Source organism: Pempheris klunzingeri, unplaced genomic scaffold (genome assembly GCF_042242105.1).
Source record: "Pempheris klunzingeri isolate RE-2024b unplaced genomic scaffold, fPemKlu1.hap1 Scaffold_61, whole genome shotgun sequence".
In the NCBI taxonomy this organism is placed as follows: domain Eukaryota; kingdom Metazoa; phylum Chordata; class Actinopteri; order Acropomatiformes; family Pempheridae; genus Pempheris; species Pempheris klunzingeri.
Genome location: NW_027254965.1, coordinates 108,986 through 128,111, shown reverse-complemented (window position 1 = coordinate 128,111; position 19,126 = coordinate 108,986). Strand labels below are relative to the sequence as shown.

Here is a 19,126-nt window from a genome sequence, read left to right as displayed (position 1 = left end):
CCGTCCAAAGTATATGTAAAGAAAACAATTATGTCCAAAAAGGTAGCAGAATAAATGAAAACATCCAATCTTTTTTTCCCCTTGAAACAAGATAGAAAAGTCTTTATAAGTAAAAAAAAATGATTTTACCGGTGAATGAACTGTATCAGTTACAGCTAGACTGAGCAAGCATGAGGGTGTTTTGCATAAAATATCTGGAATTGGTTTGCTCAATGCTAAGGGAGTGACATTTGATCACTAACAACCTTGTATGTACTCCTGTATGGGTTTTTTTTCCCTTTTCCAGCTTGAAGGAAAGTTGAAGACATAAGACACCATGAAGAAAATTAATTATGAATGTGCATTTCTTATTCTTGGCACATTAGTGCTGCTTTGTGAGCACATAAAGTTTTGCGTGCAATAGATCCAGAGATGTAAATGTCTGCTAACAAATATTTATTTTGCTACTGAAGATTTTGATTACATCTAAACTGAGGCAGCACAACAGTGTTTCACATAAGGGGTAAAGAGTTTATTTAGTTCACATTCTCTCAAGGACATCGCTGCAATGGCTGACCTGTGTTGACAAAGATTCATGTTGGTGGTGAATGTTTAAGTTTCCGTGTCTCTAATTTATCATAAATAACATCAACACATCTTTCACACGGGGTGAGGGGGGGAGCACAGATGGAGATGGGGATTTATTTGTTTATACTTCCAAATTCTTCAAAAGTTTTGGCAATTTAAAAAAGTTGTTTGAGTTTAGGGAAAGTCTCAGATTATGGTTATATTAACATACAGAATTTAGACTCATACTTTTCTAATGCATTTTAATTCCATTGCTTTCAAATGTGGAGTAACTGATTCTTTATTCTTCTAATATTCAGCAAGCAGAGCTGAGCCAGAATGACACACAGCTAAGCCTTTTACTGGGTGATGCGTTCCAGGAGCTCCAGCCAAACCTCTCTTAAACAGGCCTCAATCAGTTACAGATTAGAAGTGTGTAAGCGAGCAGCCAGGCAACAGTCAGAAAAACGGCAGGCTACCTAGACACATTTCTCTGGATAAATTGACCTCTGCTCTTTGTTGGACAGACCTTTGACCCATCTCAAAGTCAGCTAAGATCAAGCCTGAGGCCTCATTCATCTGTTGTCTGATCCTATCTCATCAGCTCCTTTCAGCAGCTTTCATCCTTTTGTTTTTTTATTGCCCCCTCTAATGTTTTTTACTTTGATATCTACTTTACCCAACAGCATCTAAGTTGAAGGCTTGGAAGATAATCAGCCATCTTTTCTTTGATACTATCTTTTTTGCATTTACACACTTAACTGAAAATATAATAAAACATGTAAATGAGAATTGGAAAAGGTGATTCTTTGTTCTCCCCGTGCCCTAAATGTGAACTCTGACCACGATGTGGTAGTTAAACTCTCACATTAGCATTTTCATTTAGATGCACCAGACTCACCCAGATTCTCGCCAATGCTAATATTGGACTTTCTGGACAATAACATTACACAGTACTGTACACATGAAGTGATTTGCTGGGCTTGTATATCATTGCCACTGGATAAACAATTCAAGGAGCTCACAAACAGACTTAAAATGATTGACCGTTCACAGTGAAGTTTATTCCAATGTAATTCTATGTTTATAAGTGCACTTGATGAGTCAAGTGTGAGCTAGTAAAGGTGAAGGAAGAAAAGGACTTCACTTTTTTTTTGTTTACTTGATCTGTACGACGTTCCAAAAGTGGCTCAAGTCATCCAACTTCTGGTGGGAAAAAAAAACAGACAAAAAAAGAAAAGAAAACACTGGAGAGTCAGATGGCAGCTATTTGGCCATTTACTCCAGAGCGACTGACATAGTAGGAATAACAGCAAAATCCATATGAGCTGTAGCATGTGGTGGATGAAAGTGTTAAATATGGGGCTTTAATTGGGGTTCAAGTCCCGTGTTATACTGTGTGTAACTTTTTGTTCTTACACTTAGTTGACTTATTATTTTCACATTTTATACTGTAGTATTTCCAGTTTTCATCCACAGTTTGGTTAGGTTGAGGATCACGGTTTGGGTTGAAAGTCATCATTGACTTTTCGTTTCACATGAGACATGAACGGCGGCTTTCTGGCAGAAAGCCCTGAAGACAAACTTGTCCCACATGCTAGTTACATTTAGTTTTACACTTAAAACTTGTGAATTGTCAAAACACTTGAACAGCCCACAAATTATTGTGTAATTTCACTGGTCTTAAGGGAAACCGATAGAACACTTATCATATCCATTTATATTGTATATGACATGGAAATTGTTTGTGATTGTTTGTTGTGATTCATATACATGAATGCTTGTGTGTGTTTGTAGTAAAAGTTATGACATATTGGCTTATATTGTACAATAAATGTGACTTCCATAATATCAATACATGTTTGTCCAATATGAGTCAGTACGCTACATTCTGAGTGTATACTAGTCATAAAAAGAGCAGCTCTTTTCCACATAGGAAATGAGCTAAAGGTCTTGTCATACTTGTGGTCTAACCCTCTCATGCCATGCTGTCACTCATAGCAGAGAGGCACTCGAGGTCCCTGCCAACTTTACAGCACACCACCAGCACTACCGCTGCCAAGCTGCCACAGCTTAATACTCTGCCCTCTCTTTTACCCCAGGCAAGGGATGTGCCCCTGCATGCTAACACAGTGCTAACACGCTACTATACTCCAATGAAGAGCAGCACACACAGACACACATGAATCTGACTGCACATCAAAGCATTATCCATCCATGATCTAGTAAATCCCCCCCAGCCTGCAAAATTAGGTTTTCCAGAAAATAACCACCACACACTCACACTCACATACACACACACACTTCCACCACCAGTGTTGACTCTGTGACGAAGACACTGCCAGAAATCTACAAGCATTTGATAAGTGACAGCTGGAGGGAAAGGAATAGACCCTTACCTCACTCTGAGAGGGCTGTGATATACCATACTCTGCTATAAGGTCCCAGAACTGAGATATGACATATGAATGTTATGTCTCGCCTGGCTAATGGGCTGGATGCTGTCAGGGGTCATTCTTTAGTAGAGTAAATGTCAGACGTGTTGCGGGTTGGCTGTACTGTGCCGCTGAGGGTGATGCAGCTCTCTCCCAGCTGTGTGGCGTGGCTTCCTTGAGAAAACAGCTAAACTGCCGGGAGTATCCTTGTTTATGGTTGCATTACAATCCAAGCATCAAAAAAAGTGGTAATGTATACGCAAAAACTTGGTACTGAATCTTCCACTTTTGGAATTTTCCATCCATCATTCAGATAAACCAATGTGTTGACTCCCGAGGTGACCCAGAACAGACCAGCTGGAATGCACCAGTGATCAGAGCATGTGTGTACATGCCTCCGGTAGAACCCTACTGGGCCTAGAGAAGCATCAACCCAGTCAGCGGTGTAAAATAAATGACTCTATCTCTGCTTCATTTCACTTTTTCCAAGAGTCCTGATAGGAGAGAATACGCTGACGCCTCTTCCCCACAGCTGCAGTAAAGGATGCAGCTGCAGTAAAAGATGATGAGTGTCTGAGGGAAAGAGTCTAATGCGCAATGTGTGCGTGTACATTCAAACATGTGTTCTTATATATATATATGTTCACTCAGCTGCCTGCCAGATGACTCCTAATCCTCATCTAGTCTAAAGTCTATAGTGGGACAAGAACAGTTTCACATGATGAAACAGACAAGGTATGTGCCACACTCAGGTTTCTTTGAAACTCTCTCCAATTGTTCCATTTCGACATTACGTGCAATCTCGTCTTGTTACTCACTAAATTCTCTATTCTCGCTCTCCCACTCTGTCACTCATGTGTCAGTTTTTCCATTGAGTGTAGTGGTCCTTTGTGAGAGTGTCAGAGGGGCCCTTTTCACTCATCCATGGCTTTGGCTGGGAGTCAAAGGACGGAGCTGCTTTTTTTTCCATCAGGCAGAGTGGGAAGTTGGAGCTGAATTGTAATGAATGAGGTCCCATCAGCCACCAGAGGGCAGACATGGTCTGTCTTACAGGTGTGGCTGCAATGCCAGAGTACAATCCTACTGTGCAAAGCCCTGTTTCATCAGTGTGTATTGTATACTTGTATTTTGTTTCAAAGGGACACCAGTCTGTGTCTTATCTTTGTGGTTTAAAGACCTAAATGTTATTGCCATATCATAATTTAATGTTAGAATAATCCTACAACTATACTTATATGGTATTACGTGATATGCTTTTGCACTTGCACTTGTTTTCATACCGAACTTCAGGACTCTGACATCATAATCACAAAAGCAGATCACGACCTGGACCGACAAATACATTTGTTTTTTTTTTTTCCATCAATCTGACCATTGGCGTCATGCACACATACCCACAAGTATCATAGTAACAACAGTGGATCATTTCAAATGTCACGAGGAGAGCCCATACATTTGTGTGTGTGTGTGTGTGTGTGTGTGTGTGTGTGTGTGTGTTCACCCCCCCGGGTGACACGATCAACACTAGAACCTTTCAATAACGTTCCCTTTGAAGTGTCTGAGACAGTTAGGACCGAAACTTATGAGCTCCCACAGTAGTACTTGAACTGACTACAGAAGTGAAGGTCAAGGCCCAGGTGAGACATGTGCTCGCTGACCTTTGACCTTGGATCAAAGGTGACCAAATGTGTCAACAGAAGCAGTATGTCTGTCTGTTGTGTTTTGTGTGGCTTCAGTACTACCGTACGTTCATACCAAGCAACTATGGCAAACACTCTATGCTATACAGATGGAAAATGGGGAGAAAATCTTATTTTTATATAAGGGATGTGCTTTTCTATTATAACCACCAGAGGGCAGTAGTTAAACACTTCATATTTTCATGCAGGGTCTATGGAAGTTATGATCTGTCGAGCCGTTATAGACGGATATTCAAGATGTTGGTTTTCGTCTTTTATAGATTCTGCTTCAGTTGCAGTCACTGAAAGCCATAGCTATACTGTATCTTTAACCAACTCCTCTCAATATGCAAATACAGCAGTTGGGTTTCACTTAGAGACTGTAGGGGTCCTCATGTATTATTCATATCACATCACACATCAAGGTCTTAATAACAACTTACAGTAATTCCTCCACTGCCCGAGGCACATCATAGTACACAGCTTCACTTTTCCATACACATTATAATATAAGAAGCACTTGAGCTGACTGATATTCTTCCTTAACCACAGTGGTGTTTAATATATTATCCATCATGTTAATTATTTCAGCTAATGAAATCATTAATTATAAGTTTTTTCTATGTCAGTATGTAGTAGGCCTCTTGTCAGGACATAAAAGACAAGTACAGCATTAAATAAATCCCAATATCACGAATAATTTATACAAGTTTATAAAAGTTTTTCTTAATATGGAAATGCACACAGCAAGGTTCTCCAATCTAATCTGATCATCTACTCTACAGGAAACTTTCTTTTCACTAACCGCATACCATGATAGCAGCAGGACGTAGCATATTAAAAATGGATTTAATGAAACCAGCACTTTAGGAAGAGACATTTATTAGATCAGTAGAATACATCACCACTATCATCATCATCATGCCAAAAAGCAGCAGCAGCAGCAGCAGCAGCACTTCATATCCTCACTTTCATTGTATGTCCAAGACAGATGCAGTGAGGCCCCCTCTTCTCTTTTCTCTTTATAATGATGATCTTATCATATGGCCATCTCTGCTGAAAGCTCCACAACTCTTTCTCAAGGCCCACTCCAAATGTTTCTCAACTTCCTCCATCATGGATGAGGTTTGCAAACACTCACTAGACAAGGTCAACTGACATACTGATGTGTCGCAATGTTCAATTGTCATTGTTCATTGTTGTTAGCTGGTCTGTGGACTCTGAAATCCACAGTGAATTCTTGTTTAGATCTTGCTGATATTTTTTAATGGATACCTACCTCAGGAATTACAGTTTAGAGTCCTAACAGAAATAGTATGTACATCTTTGAAATAGTTAATATCGTGTACTGGATAAGCAAACAACAGAATAACGGTGACAACACCAGACTAGTATATTATCGCTATAGCAAAACAGGAACACTACAATAGTATTCACATGCACTAGTACACAGTGTCATACTTGTCGTACATAGATCATAGTATTTATATTTACATAATGTTCACAGCTACATTCCAGGTTTGTGTTTGTGTGCATTGTATAATAAAGGATCGTTATATTCAGAAAAATTAGAGTTTTTTGTATGTTACATGCAGTGAAATGAAGTTTTTACACTGCGCTGCCTGGTGAAGCATATGGGTATGAGGCAGTTAATGTATTAGTAATATACAGTATGGAAGCTGGATTATTGCTCACTGCATTTGATATGTGATGCATGTAATACTGACCAATATTGATAAATAACCTCTTGTCTCACTACAGTATTTGTGATAACAGCTATTTTAAGGGTTGTCATTTTAGGAGATTAGTGTGAAACCAAATGGCAAGTTTTAAGAAAAAAAGTCTGCACATCGAAAAAATATTTTCACAATGTACATAATTGTATATCAATAAATACACATGTAGTGGAAACAAAGTGTATACAAATGAAATGAACATGGAAGAACTCAGTATGACATTTTGTGCAGTGAGATGATGCAAGTGGCAGACATCCATTAAACTGACAACTTTATTTGGATGTCTGACTGTTGACACTGGCAAGAATCTGATGATTTTAAAAAAAAAAAGATAAACAAAACAGAATAATAAAACCTGACTTAGTTTGGAAAGCTTATGTAGGGCGTAGACACACAGACTTGTACAAAATCTCCCTGTTTACAACTGCTTTCAAAAGAGCTTTTCTTAAATAAATTTCTATCCGGGGAAACAACATAAAGCAACAAGCCAACTATAAGCCATTCCCTTTAGTATGAGGAGACGTCATAGAATACAGTATTTACACATCTTAGCTACATAATTATATTTATCGACAAATGGTGACTGTTGCTCCCAGTTTCTTGCAGTGCTTGGGCATTTTTCTTTCTTACATTGATGATTTAACCATCTACAATACCAAAAATTACCAAATATCCCATTGTGTGCCTTCCAAGAGATTCACTTATTTTGTGCTTGTAATTCCACAGCAAGTCCATTTACTCTCCACACTGTTTTAATACAATCCCACATCTGCTTCTTTCAAATTTGTGAAGTAAAAAAGAAATGATCAGTTATTTTTAGGTATCTACTTAGTTTCACGCTGATAAAGACACCTAACTAGCATGCCATGAGACAATGCCATTGACACAGCCATCTCAACATGTCAGTCATGTCTATAGGGTGGTTACATGTATCCTGTCCTTGTGCTGGTTGACACTGTCCCTCTGCAGTGTTCAGGCCACAGTGGCCAGCTGAGATAATATGCTCCAATGGTCCGGTGTAATACAACATCCTGCTTCCTGCAGTCCTCTGTACTGGCGTACTGTAAACATGGCTGCCCACGCACAGAACACATCAGCCAGCAGATCACCTTTTTCCAGTTTAACTTTTCTATCCAGTCTTTGCGGAAGAAGTCTGTATCTCAGTATGGCGGAGAGAAATGAGTAAGTTAATCAGGGTTACAGAATGAGAGCTGGGTGTGATTTCAGGTTTGGGTGTTAAAAGTCAAGGTTTATGGATCAGACACTGCGGGGGGCCCTCTCCAGTTCATGGGTCCTGCGGTTGCGGCCCTTCTGCCTCTCTTGCAGGTGTTTCCACTTGGCTGCCAGCCCTTGAGCATGCATGTGGGTGTGAGGGTTCACCACAACCTTCTGCTGTTGCTGTTGCTGCTGTTGCTGCTGGTGTATTTGTACTTGCTGCACCAGATGAGCTTTCTGCCTCCTGTGTTTCCTCTCCCTTTTCCATACCTGCTCACAGAACTCGTCCACACTGTTCAGTGTCGGGTGATTGACCAAAGACAGGAAGTCTCTGTACCACAGCTTTTGAGTGGGAGTTTCTTGAGGTGAGGGACGATCCTGAGCAGGGATGGTGGCTGCGGCCTCTTCATTGCGATGTAGCAGATCCTCCAGGCGTTCAGTGTCAATGACCTCTAAAGTCACCTTTAGAAGTGTCTGCATGAAGCCGTGTTCCACCGCGTGGCACAGATAGATCCCCGAATCCTTCTTGTTAAGTGTGCGAATCAGTAGGCCCTGTTCCGTGTGGATGAAACGTTCCTCTGATTTGATCTACAAAATTAGAAAATTGGAAGCGAGAGAGACAAAATGACAGAATGAAGGACACAGAGATAAAATATGATGGGAAATATAAGATTGAACATCCCAAAAATCTAATCAGCTTATTGTTTGATGTTTTTATTATTTCACACAAATCAATTATGACATTAAATTAAATATAATGCTGTTTTGTCTAAAATAGTCTTCATCAAGAAGTACCGTCTATCATTATTTATCTTCATCTATATTAACAAAAAACATAAAGTGTGTGCTGAGGTAGCTCTTACCTCTTGTTTGCGGTCATCAGTAGAGCGCTGATACTGCCAGTATGTCAGGGCTCTTTGGGACTTGGGACTGCACTCAAGGAAAGTGCTACTGTTCTCCACACCATACACAGTTTTATCCAGAAGAGTCATCTGTCCACTTAGTTCATCTAGATAACAAATCAGAATATATTAGTCATGCAAGGGTGTTAAAGTAAAGTGAAAGTTTATTTCACATGCATTTTATCGGCTCTACAGCCAGCTTTTGTGATTTTTAGTGATTATCTGTATAAAACTCTCTCTGCGTTCGTGCTGTTGTCTAAGTGAAGTGTGAAAAAAGGTCATTCTCCGAGTACTGCCTGACTTTGCAACGTGGTTTTAGGTTTTTTCAGTGACTGCATTTTACATTATTTTGTCACATTGTCCTGTCTCTTTTCTTATTACAACCCAATCATGTGCAGAATAGGGAGCTCCCACCATGGATGCAGTCTTTGCAGCAAATGGGCTGTAACTAAAATCTGTGTTTCATACAGTCAAGTACATGCAATGCTATTCCACTGTAAGGTCAGTGTTCTTCCGATTGATGTTCTAAATACTGCTGGAAATGTAACTATTCAGATGCCACTAAAGTCTGCTTCAATTTATTCTCTCCCCATTTTCTTAAAATGCTTTTCTTTTATCCTATTATATAGAAATAGTCCCCTGTCTGGTATCTGGGTTCTTTGGCTAATGTGTACAATGTTGCTGCCTACTGAGTGGGTAGCAACAGGTAACAGTTCATTCTGTGTCCGCCTCCTCAAATCAACAGCTTTCAATAAAATGTTTTTCTTTTGTGTTCAGTTTCTGTTTCAGTTACATTAAATAAATAATGAGACAGCAGTATGAGTCCTGTTTTTGGACTAAGACCACTAACAGGGCAATAGAATGGAGGGTTTGGCGACTGAGAGGAGACTGACCATGTTAATTACAAGCTGCACATGAACCAACTCTAATCTTCACACCACTAGAAACACATAAAGCACAAAGACGCAAATGCACACACATTCAATTGGCTTCTCTACTGTTTTGATCACCATTTTTATGTTCAGAGAAGAAATAAATTCTCTAAACATAAAGTCTTAGTGTTATGCTGTTGGAAAATTGACACGCCCAGATTGTTATTTGCTTCAATATATTATTTAGAAATTCAAAAAGCATACAGTATATGTCCTTAGTCAGAGTGATGATGTCTGAACTAAAATTTTATTAAAAGGTTTAATAACATATCGCCTTAAATTATGCCACAGTTTGTAAAAGACGTTTTTTTTTCATTTATGTACCATGGTGTTGCAGATCTGAACATTGTGTGAGTGGGTCTCCATTTCTGATATCTTGTCTCCTTGTTCTCCTGCAGAAACACAAATATAAACATGTTCATGAGTCAGCAGACACACTGGTTTCTTTGTGTGTGTGTGTGTAGGTGTGTATTTGAATGTGGTTTGGATGTGCAGCAAAGCCAACACAAACAGATAAGATAACAGCAGGCAGCCCATAGGATCAAATAAAAGTTTTAATTATAGGGTTTATGTGACAGAGGAATTCAAATGTAATCAATCACTTCATTCTGTCATCTCTCTGGGTTGCAGATGTGAAAGAAATGGAGTTTCAATACAGTGTCAAACACAACACTCAGAATATTTTCTGTAAACAATAAACGAGGGAACTATGGAGACACCAAAGCAAACTCATAACTTCTCCCCCTCTTCTTCCCACTGTTCCAATGCAGCATTGGTGTGTTGGTAATTGAAGGTTAGAGTTTGCTCTGTCTTATTGTTCAATGTAGGACTCCGGAGTCCAACTAAGAGCAAGATCAGGAAACTGTGCAGCTACCATTCAAATCAATAACCCCCATGGAGCTGTGAGTGGGAGGCTGCACACAGATCACACACAAGTACACACATACAGGAACACATACAGATCGGTCCACTATTATAACCACACTACCACCAAACCCCCAAGACCCACCTCACTCCTGGTTTACCCACATAGCCTCCAGACATAACTGACATTGGTTCTCATTTACAGCAAATAAATGAGGCTGGTTATATTTCTCACCTCCTGGTAGAAACACAACATTAAACCTTTAGGGGTTTTGGCTCCAACCCTGAATCCAAGTCTGGCTGCATATGTCTACACTCTCTATGTGAAAACCCTTCTATATATACTGGTTTAACCTTTGTAAAATGTAATCAATATGTTAAACAAAAGCAATCCATTAACAAGCATGAACGAACATGTTGTACATTCAGGATGTTCAATCTAAAGCAGATTGCTCAAAACACAAATACACTTCTCTGTCGAGGTTGAGGTTGAGCTTTTTTCTCAGTTCAAGACTGTGTTGATTTATTCAAAGAATGCATTAAATTCGCTGTGCAAATCTAGCCAGATGTGTTAAAATATCTGCTGTTGTGCCAGCAGCTTGTAGGCAAACTTCAAAAATACCAGCACAGTGTGTTGAGTGCTGGTTAGTTACTGTGTTTAAGGTGTTAAATAGCTTGTAAAACACAATGGCAGGATGGTGACATGACAAGTATGAATGTATTAAGTACCTCTTAGCCATGGGAAAGTATCTGGAGCACTCTGTGCCATCCCATGCACAGTACGGGTCCCTCGCCAGGCAGCATTCAGCACAGGCCTTCCCATAAACTTCACATCGATGCAAAGGCATCTGAGACACACCAATGTCTGAGCCCAGATACAGTTGTTGCTGTGCAGGTAAAAAGAGAAAAAAGACTTACTGTTCAGTATCAGGTTATTTATGTCTTAGGAGCTATAATTAAAGTACTACGTCTGGCTGGGCGGTGTGCTTTAGGTAGTACACCTATGTTTGGCTCAGCCTGTGTTCGCCAGTAAAGCAGCAAATTCACCTCAGGAATGTGTGAAGACTCTAACTACAGGTGCTCAGCTCCCTCCTACCTGTCAATTAGGTGAATTGTTTTGTCTCTCCCTGCCATTTAAGTTGACAAGCTAACTGCTGCCGAAAAGTGTGATAAAGTGTTTCATCTCAAGTGTGTCTTTGCTCTGTATTTTAGCCGAGCAGCAAGATGTATCACCTAAGGGGACAGCTCTCACTCTCTAAGAGGAGGTCTTCCAGACACGAACATGCAAAAATAGTAGTAACATTCTCAGAATCATTTATGTTTATGGTTTCTTTAGTGGTTATAGTGCTTTGTTCTGCAATACATATTGCTATAGTTTCATTAGGCATGCAATAAAAACTAAAATACCTGTTTTGTTGAAAGTTCCATCGCCTTAATGGCTGTTGGCTCCTGTAAGGGAAAAAAATGACATTAGTGCTGATTGATTAGACAACAGTTGTAAATTCTATAATCATCCTTTAACCTGGAGTAGTAATACCGGTGATAAGAGAAAAACCTACTCTGAAGACAGTCATTTCTTCCAGTAGGACTTCCTCCAGGTCATGCCAGGAGCCTCTTGGGATGGATACGACTTTCAGTATCGTCCCCATATCTAGCACACAATGGAAGCACACATGTTGATTCATTTCTACTATATAGTAAATGCTTATTTATTTTAATTAGACATTTATTGTGACAATGTTTCAGTTTACAAGATACAGTTTGTATGCAAAAAATTACAAGGCTATACCTGTGCCTATGAACATGACGTCATACTGGCCATCCTCAGCTTCTACTTTATCCACCACTATCTGGGTGAACTGGTAGTCCACATCTGTTTTAACTATGATTGGTCTATTGTTGATGGGATAGACCGGATTGAACATGGCTGGGTGGCTTCTAGCAAAAGTTACGACTTCATCAGGAAGATCCTTTGTTGTATCAAATCCTCCAAATGTCTTGCTCGGGCACTGTGAAGAAAAAAAGTCAACTCTTATAATGATTACATTGTGGAACATAAAGGAGAATTGTTTTAAAAAGTTCATAACACACTTGCACTCCAGTTAAGAGAATACTGTGCTCACCGTGCCAGGCCGGGGGTAGGGAACACGTCCCTGGAAGGGCACCCACTGATAGTTGGGTCCATCTCTATGAGCATAGGGACCCAGGAACACTCTCCTAATGTCTGTCATGCTGTACATACACACAGCTGAACCTTTGAAGATGTTGCTAGTGGGCAGAAAGGATATGTAAGTGTGAAAAAATGGCAGGTTCTTGTTGAAAACATAGGTCATGCAGTCAGTAATTGTAAAAATTCATTCAGTGTCAGCCACAGTACCTGGAAGTGGTAAATACTGCATAAATGATTGGACTCTTGGGATCCTTTGTGCTCATAAGAAAAACATCCTCTGAAAGCCAAAGAAAAGACACTATGTGTTACAGATATATTCCCAAGACAGCAATACCTCTTCAGGAGATGGTGTGTGAAACATGTTTTAAGGTGCTGGACAAATCACTTACGTAGTTCATCAAAGTGTGTGTCTATTCCATTACTGCCAGGCACGGAGCAAACAAGTCGAGCCTTCAAGAAGGTGGTCCACTTATTCACCAGACTCCTGTGACCTCCCAGGTCATTCTGTTCGACAGTTGACATGTAGAAGTTCATCAGGGAGGTTCATTGGAAATAACAGAGTCAAAATTTTTTAAACTTTTTTTAGTGTTTTGTTAGTGTATATTTAAACAATATTCTGTAGGTTTGTATTAGTATGCAGCTTTGTAGGCGGAAAAACAAAATACACTAGCTCTATTATGTGAATGGACGACTTGCATTGCCTAATTTCATATTCTGAGCTCTCTTGCTCTACTCTACTGCTGAGCTGAGAATTTATGCCTCATTACCCCTTGGTTGAATGAGGGGAGGTGCTCTGCTGCGGGTTGGATACAGAGCATGAGAACTGCCGACCCTATGCCATTGATGCGGCCATTTTTTCCTTTTCACGCCTTTTAAAGCATCCTATAGCCAGAATCATGTCATTCACATCACAAAACAGATAGGGTAAGAAGTGAGAAAGCCCTTTAAAGGCTGGCCAGTATACTCCAGAGAGCTTATTTAAAACACATTAGACAGACTGCATGCAACATAAACTTTTAATTGATTGTGATATAAAAACTTCATTGTGGGGTGTGTTTTCTCTTAATTACCAAACAAGCCTGTCAATCAACTAAACATCCATATTTGCCTCTTTAAAATGCATTTCCCATTATGAATAATGGATTTAAAGTTTCTGTGAAGAGGAACGGTCTCTAAAGTACTGTATGTTCCAGTACAAACCCTAACAATACGTGTCTGTGCGTCTCACAGTATAGTGTTTGTTTTCCAGAACCTAGAGACACAAAGTGCTGACTCTCAAATACATATCCCACTTGGTGTTGATTTATGACAGTAAATTAGAATGTGTCCAAATATGCATAGGCCCAAATTAATACCACATCTTGCATAATGGATGGCTTGTCTTGCGGTGAGCATAGCAGATTCTTGACATTCTGGGTAATCAGGCTGTTGTGACACAGGCACGATATGCAGCTAAAGGGGAAAGTTGAGGCTGGACATCAATTCCACTGATCTGCAGTCAGCTTGGTTGATTCCTGCTTAATGAATAAGAATAGGATGTGGAACGTGAAAGCTGATACAAGGCCAGCAATTTAACATAAGCACACCCCGCAGTTGAAGGGTGTAGCAGAAAATCAGTGCCAAAGGCTGGCATTAGGATAACAGTGCTGCCATTGACAGCGCCTTTGCCTCTCAGGTTCTGTTGACATTTAACATTTCTCTCAGGTTTCTGTCTTTGGGAGTGATTGTACCACACACAACAAAGCCCACTCTTCTCCCGGCTAAAAATAATCACAGATAACAGCCCCTGAAAGCTGCCATTATGAAAGCCTCTCAGACACCCGTCAAGTGTTTTTCTAGATACAGAAGCTATTTCACATTATGTCTGTGAGAGTGTGTGAGCTTTTGTCTCTCTCCTTCTGTGTTTCTGAATTTTCCTTTGTGAGAGCCAGCTTGTGTGAGTTTTGTTAATTTGTGTGTACGTACTTTGCACAGCTGTCCAATGCGAGCATGTGTGGCCTTCCCAGCATGCTCTCCATCTATGGCGTTCTCTTTGAAGAACAGGTAGATTTTGTCATCTTCTGGGTTGTCGCTCTCCGGAATCATATGAACACCCACAAACCTGGGATCTGCAAAAAGAAACACAAAGAGAGAAAAACATAGTGAGTAATTACATTTACCTAAAAATGTTTATTCATTTAGCACTTTTCGGAAAAAAAAGGTTGCTTCACAAAATACTACACGATAAAAGCATTTACAGGCGGGATAGTAAACACAAGAGCAACAAAGTCAGCAAATGAGTCCCATCTTAAGCCAAACAAGGAGATCATCTAGTAGATATTGTTAAGATGACACTGAAGATTATTACTCAACAATTAATGAATGTACTCAAGGGCTTCACCATGTAGAGCCTGATAGGTAATAGCTAAAGTCTTATATTGAATTCTTAACTCCACCGGCAGCCAATGGAGAGAAGCCAAAACTTGAGTAATTGCTCTTGATCAAGATGCTGGAATATGTTGAACCATCTGTAAAGACTCCACAGCCACTTGCTTAAAGCAGGAATATGATGAAATACACTAAAATAGTGTAAAGACACTAAAGCATGGATTAGTTTCTCAGTCCTTTCAAACAATAGAATATGTTTCTTGACATGAACAGACAAATTGAGACAGGGGCGAAACCTATAACCTATAAAACCTATAAAAAAAAAAGAAATCTTGTTTTCCCATATATCATGTAAATACAACTTGGTATTGAAGGATTAAAATCTGGGAGACGGCTGCAGGTTCAATAATAACAATAATGGCCAATGTTAACAACGTCTGTTTTATCTTCATTTAAATTGAGAAAAACTTCTCTACAGTCTATAAAGTCCAGGTGGTCCCTTGGGTTAGTTAGCTTGTTGAGCTCAACAGTGTTGACTGACAAATATGGTTGAATGTCATCTGCATAAAAGTGGAAAGCTATATAAACTAGTCATTTAAAGGCCTGAGGGTTATATATTGATTGAAAATAAAATAGGTACAAGAACAACATCTTGAAACAGCAGGTCAGAACCAGTCAGCAACCACCATGAAAATGTTCTTTTCATAAATAGCACATAAATCAACAGTTGCTTGCAAAATCAAGGACCCAAGAAATATTGCTTTTGATAACTAATCATGAATCTGATCAAAGACAGTGGTTTTCCTCTTCTCTCTCACCATTTAGCCATCGGGAGTCATGTTGCTCCGTCCTGATTGGATGATGCTTGCCGAGAGTGCGAAAGATGGCAAAATCCCGCCCCATGAAGTCAGCTGATGTCCCAGCATACAGTTCCCCATCTGGGAGTAAGAGGAATGCAGTGTGTTAGTGTAGTAACATTGGATGAGAAAACAGTCTGAGGTGATTTCTCCCCAATGATGTAGGTGTAAAGGTCTGAGAAAATCTTCAGGGGCTTAGCAGTACAGGTAGACTTGGAGTCCTGAGAGAACACAGACAGTGACAGATGTGATGAACATCAGGAGTGTGAAATTGACATTAAAACAGTAGGCAGGGCTGAGAAGGGGGCCAAGGGAAGGATGAACAGATAGAGGAACAGATGAGGAGGGACAGGACAGAGGTGTGAGACAAGGGGAGTACATAATAATGCTGGTGAACAGGGAGAGAGAAAGGGGAGAGGAGATGAGGGTTGATGGGCTGGAAAATGGCCATCTGCTAGGTTAAACGGTGTGGTATAACGCAATGTGACTGGCAATGATTGGGGGTAGAGAAATAAGACATGGTCACATAGTTCTGGTTTATTTGCCAGCGCAAAGAAAACTCAATAAAGTGACATCTCCCACGCACACCCAGCACTTATAGGAGGTAAATTCAGGTTGAAATAGAGATTACAGTCCTGCCAATTAGGGGTTCCTAGTGTGTAAACTCAAACTACAGAGCAGATCCACTTGTAATGACTGACAGGAATGCTCTGTTCTGTTATTTACATTTACTTTACACCCTATATATCTGCTGAAATGAAAGAGCAAGACAGAGGGTGTTTTCAGAACTCCCATGTTTTTATATGACCTTGCTCTAACACACAGAGGAACAGCACAGTGTATCCGGTCTTAAACTCACCAATTAGCAAGGAGGCAGTGAGCAACTTGGGATCATAGGGACTCTTCCCTCTGCCATTTTCTATGTGAGGCTCCAGTCTGAATACGCTGTCCTGGACATTCAGAGAAAGAAAATCATGTGAGTTGTACTGACATATCAAATGCATGGGTTAACATTATTTTTTTTAGCAAGTCTGCAAATTACACAGGAAAAAAAAATTTGCTTCAGTATGAGTGGAATTCTCTCCCCCGGGAACCCATTTTGCTGTCAGCACATTATGACATCCAAGTTGGGAAAAAACTGTGGTAATTTATGAAAATGAGCATGACCTACAGAATAGAATCTGAAATTTTAGTCTAAAGTATGAGGTTGCCAAATTTTTCATATAGAATTATAGGAAAATTCAATACAAAAGTGCAGCCATCAACCAAAACCTTCTTGGTTTTAAATATAAACCCTAATATTCAGACATTAATAGCTTATTTATTAAGAAGATAAATAATACATTACATGGCAATGCCATACTAGGCGGAAAACTTTCTAAGGGAAAAAGTGAAATTGTGTAATTTCCAGTCACATACTCTAACAGGAAAGGACTGAGAATGAAAACAATAAATCCCATCACCATCTATGAACTGGCGACCTTGACGTTCATAGGAAACCCATCAGATGAATTACATTTCATGGTTATGAGCAATATAAAGTAGATGTCTTTTCTCAGAGATATTTCCTGCCTCTAATTGTCTGTAAATAGCTGTCTAATGAATAGGAAAAGCACATTTATAAGTCTGACTCAGTGACATTTGGAGGAGAAGAGAGCAATTTTCTTCACTCATACTCTCTCTCCTTCTCTCTCACAGACACACACACACACACACAGCAGTTCCATATTAGAGGGATGAATTGCAAATGCTGCAAACTATGAAACCCTGTGTTTAATTTCCCACCCCATTTTGCTGAATGAAACCATTTTTTGTACTTAGCAAATCATTTAGAGAATCCACTCACACCCAACTGGACACTGTCCTTCACAACTTTAAATACTCAAACTTTGCTATGACATGAAATTCTCACATCTTGATGCAGACATGCATTATTGGATTTCACGGCAAATGGAGGTAGTAAAGAAAATGTAACATTTGCCTGTACCTCAGGTTTCTTGCCCACCTCCAGGTAGGAGCACACAGGGTGGAAGGCTCCTGTCCCACACACATAGAGATGGGTCTGGTTGAACGGCTGCAACACCTTGATGAAATTTGAACACTCCCTCTGATGGACCGGGGACAGACAGAGAACAGATGAAGCAAGATGAATAATCCACCTTTGACACAAAACCATTTTAATGCCACAATATTTAAAGTCTCTAGGGCTTGTTGTGATAGCATTTACGACATTAGGGTCAGTAAAAAAGTGGTGAAATTGCTAGATATAAAATCCAGTTAGATATCACTAAGAATACAGGTCACAGGGTAGAACCCAATACAAAGAGATCTGTGATGGTAACAGAGCGCAAAACCTACTGTAGTGTGCTGTAACTGCCCAGAGAAGAAACCTAGCACTGTGTGGACTAATACATCAGAAAATGATATTATAACCAGACTAAGTATTACTGTTCATTACTTTTTTTTCCATTTCCTCAATATTCAGTACGCCCCATCACATCTCCTCACTGACACACTTGAGTCTGTCTCTCTGAACTCAGTGACATCTGCCACCACTGGCTTTAGAGATTTTATGAACATGAGCTGTGCAATTTCCCATGGAATACTTGTGAAATCCATACAGGAGGGAATTAAACTGTAGAATAACAAAAGAGGCAGTCAACAAAAGTCGACCATAATAATCCTATACCAATCAGAGTAAAGCACGCCAACGCTGGCTTACTGTCATTCTCCCAGCAGAGGATAAAAAAGTGATGTTCTTGATTCTGCACTCCACTGGGCTCTTATGTCTTTGCTTAATGATTACTGTAGGAGCATAGCAATATTTATCGCAAGTCTAGTAGCGTCAGAACATTTTTATAATCTTTAATGCTTAGTACTTAACTATTACTTTTAATGTTAGTATAGTTTATTTAATAATTTCTGTGTGTTTGTTTGTGTGTGTGTTGTATGTGTTGCTCCACTGCCATATGGCATATCACCTCGTGGTCTGTCGGCACGTGCCTGAGCGGACCTGACCTCAAATAAAACTGAATGTGTCATCACATATTCAAAAAGAAGGAAAAAAAAGAGAATAGTACCACAAATTATGCATGACTAAGTTCATCTGGCTTTACTAGGTCATGAGCAGGCAGCAGCCTCTGTTTGTGTAAGCTTTGGTTATCACTGAAGCAGCTGTCTTTACTTTGATTTATATGGCCTGCTGAGTGGGTTTATCTGAGTAATAAACTGTTACAAGCAGTAACACAATATTGTAAGTATCGGCATGATCCATTTGCGCTGTGGAACCGGTCATACTTCTTAATGTTGTGTATGCTGATGCAGAACCCCAAACAAGTGTGTCTACCATGTCATACCTTACATTAATGGGTTTTTAATAAATGATAAAATCCTTACAGCATCATCAAAAGAATGCAGATATCT

General features: G+C 39.7%; 1 protein-coding gene across 2 annotated transcripts in view; it reads right to left on the bottom strand.

Annotated features, from left to right (window-relative positions):
* Positions 1-5,565: 5,565 nt before the first annotated feature.
* The window catches only part of LOC139224823 (semaphorin-3ab-like), a 41,445-nt gene continuing 27,884 nt past the window's right edge, over positions 5,566-19,126 (bottom strand). For both annotated transcript variants that reach the window (XM_070856131.1, XM_070856130.1), the window contains exons 5-18: positions 17,691-17,810; positions 16,563-16,653; positions 15,665-15,784; positions 14,445-14,587; positions 12,869-12,983; positions 12,687-12,756; positions 12,433-12,577; positions 12,099-12,318; positions 11,869-11,960; positions 11,717-11,758; positions 11,039-11,196; positions 9,770-9,837; positions 8,475-8,620; positions 5,566-8,199 (exon numbers count right to left, since the gene is read on the bottom strand). In XM_070856131.1, the coding sequence (XP_070712232.1) occupies positions 7,654-8,199; positions 8,475-8,620; positions 9,770-9,837; positions 11,039-11,196; positions 11,717-11,758; positions 11,869-11,960; positions 12,099-12,318; positions 12,433-12,577; positions 12,687-12,756; positions 12,869-12,983; positions 14,445-14,587; positions 15,665-15,784; positions 16,563-16,653; positions 17,691-17,810 (2,076 nt within the window). In that variant the 3' untranslated portion in view covers positions 5,566-7,653. The remainder of the gene's footprint in view (positions 8,200-8,474; positions 8,621-9,769; positions 9,838-11,038; positions 11,197-11,716; positions 11,759-11,868; positions 11,961-12,098; positions 12,319-12,432; positions 12,578-12,686; positions 12,757-12,868; positions 12,984-14,444; positions 14,588-15,664; positions 15,785-16,562; positions 16,654-17,690; positions 17,811-19,126) is intronic.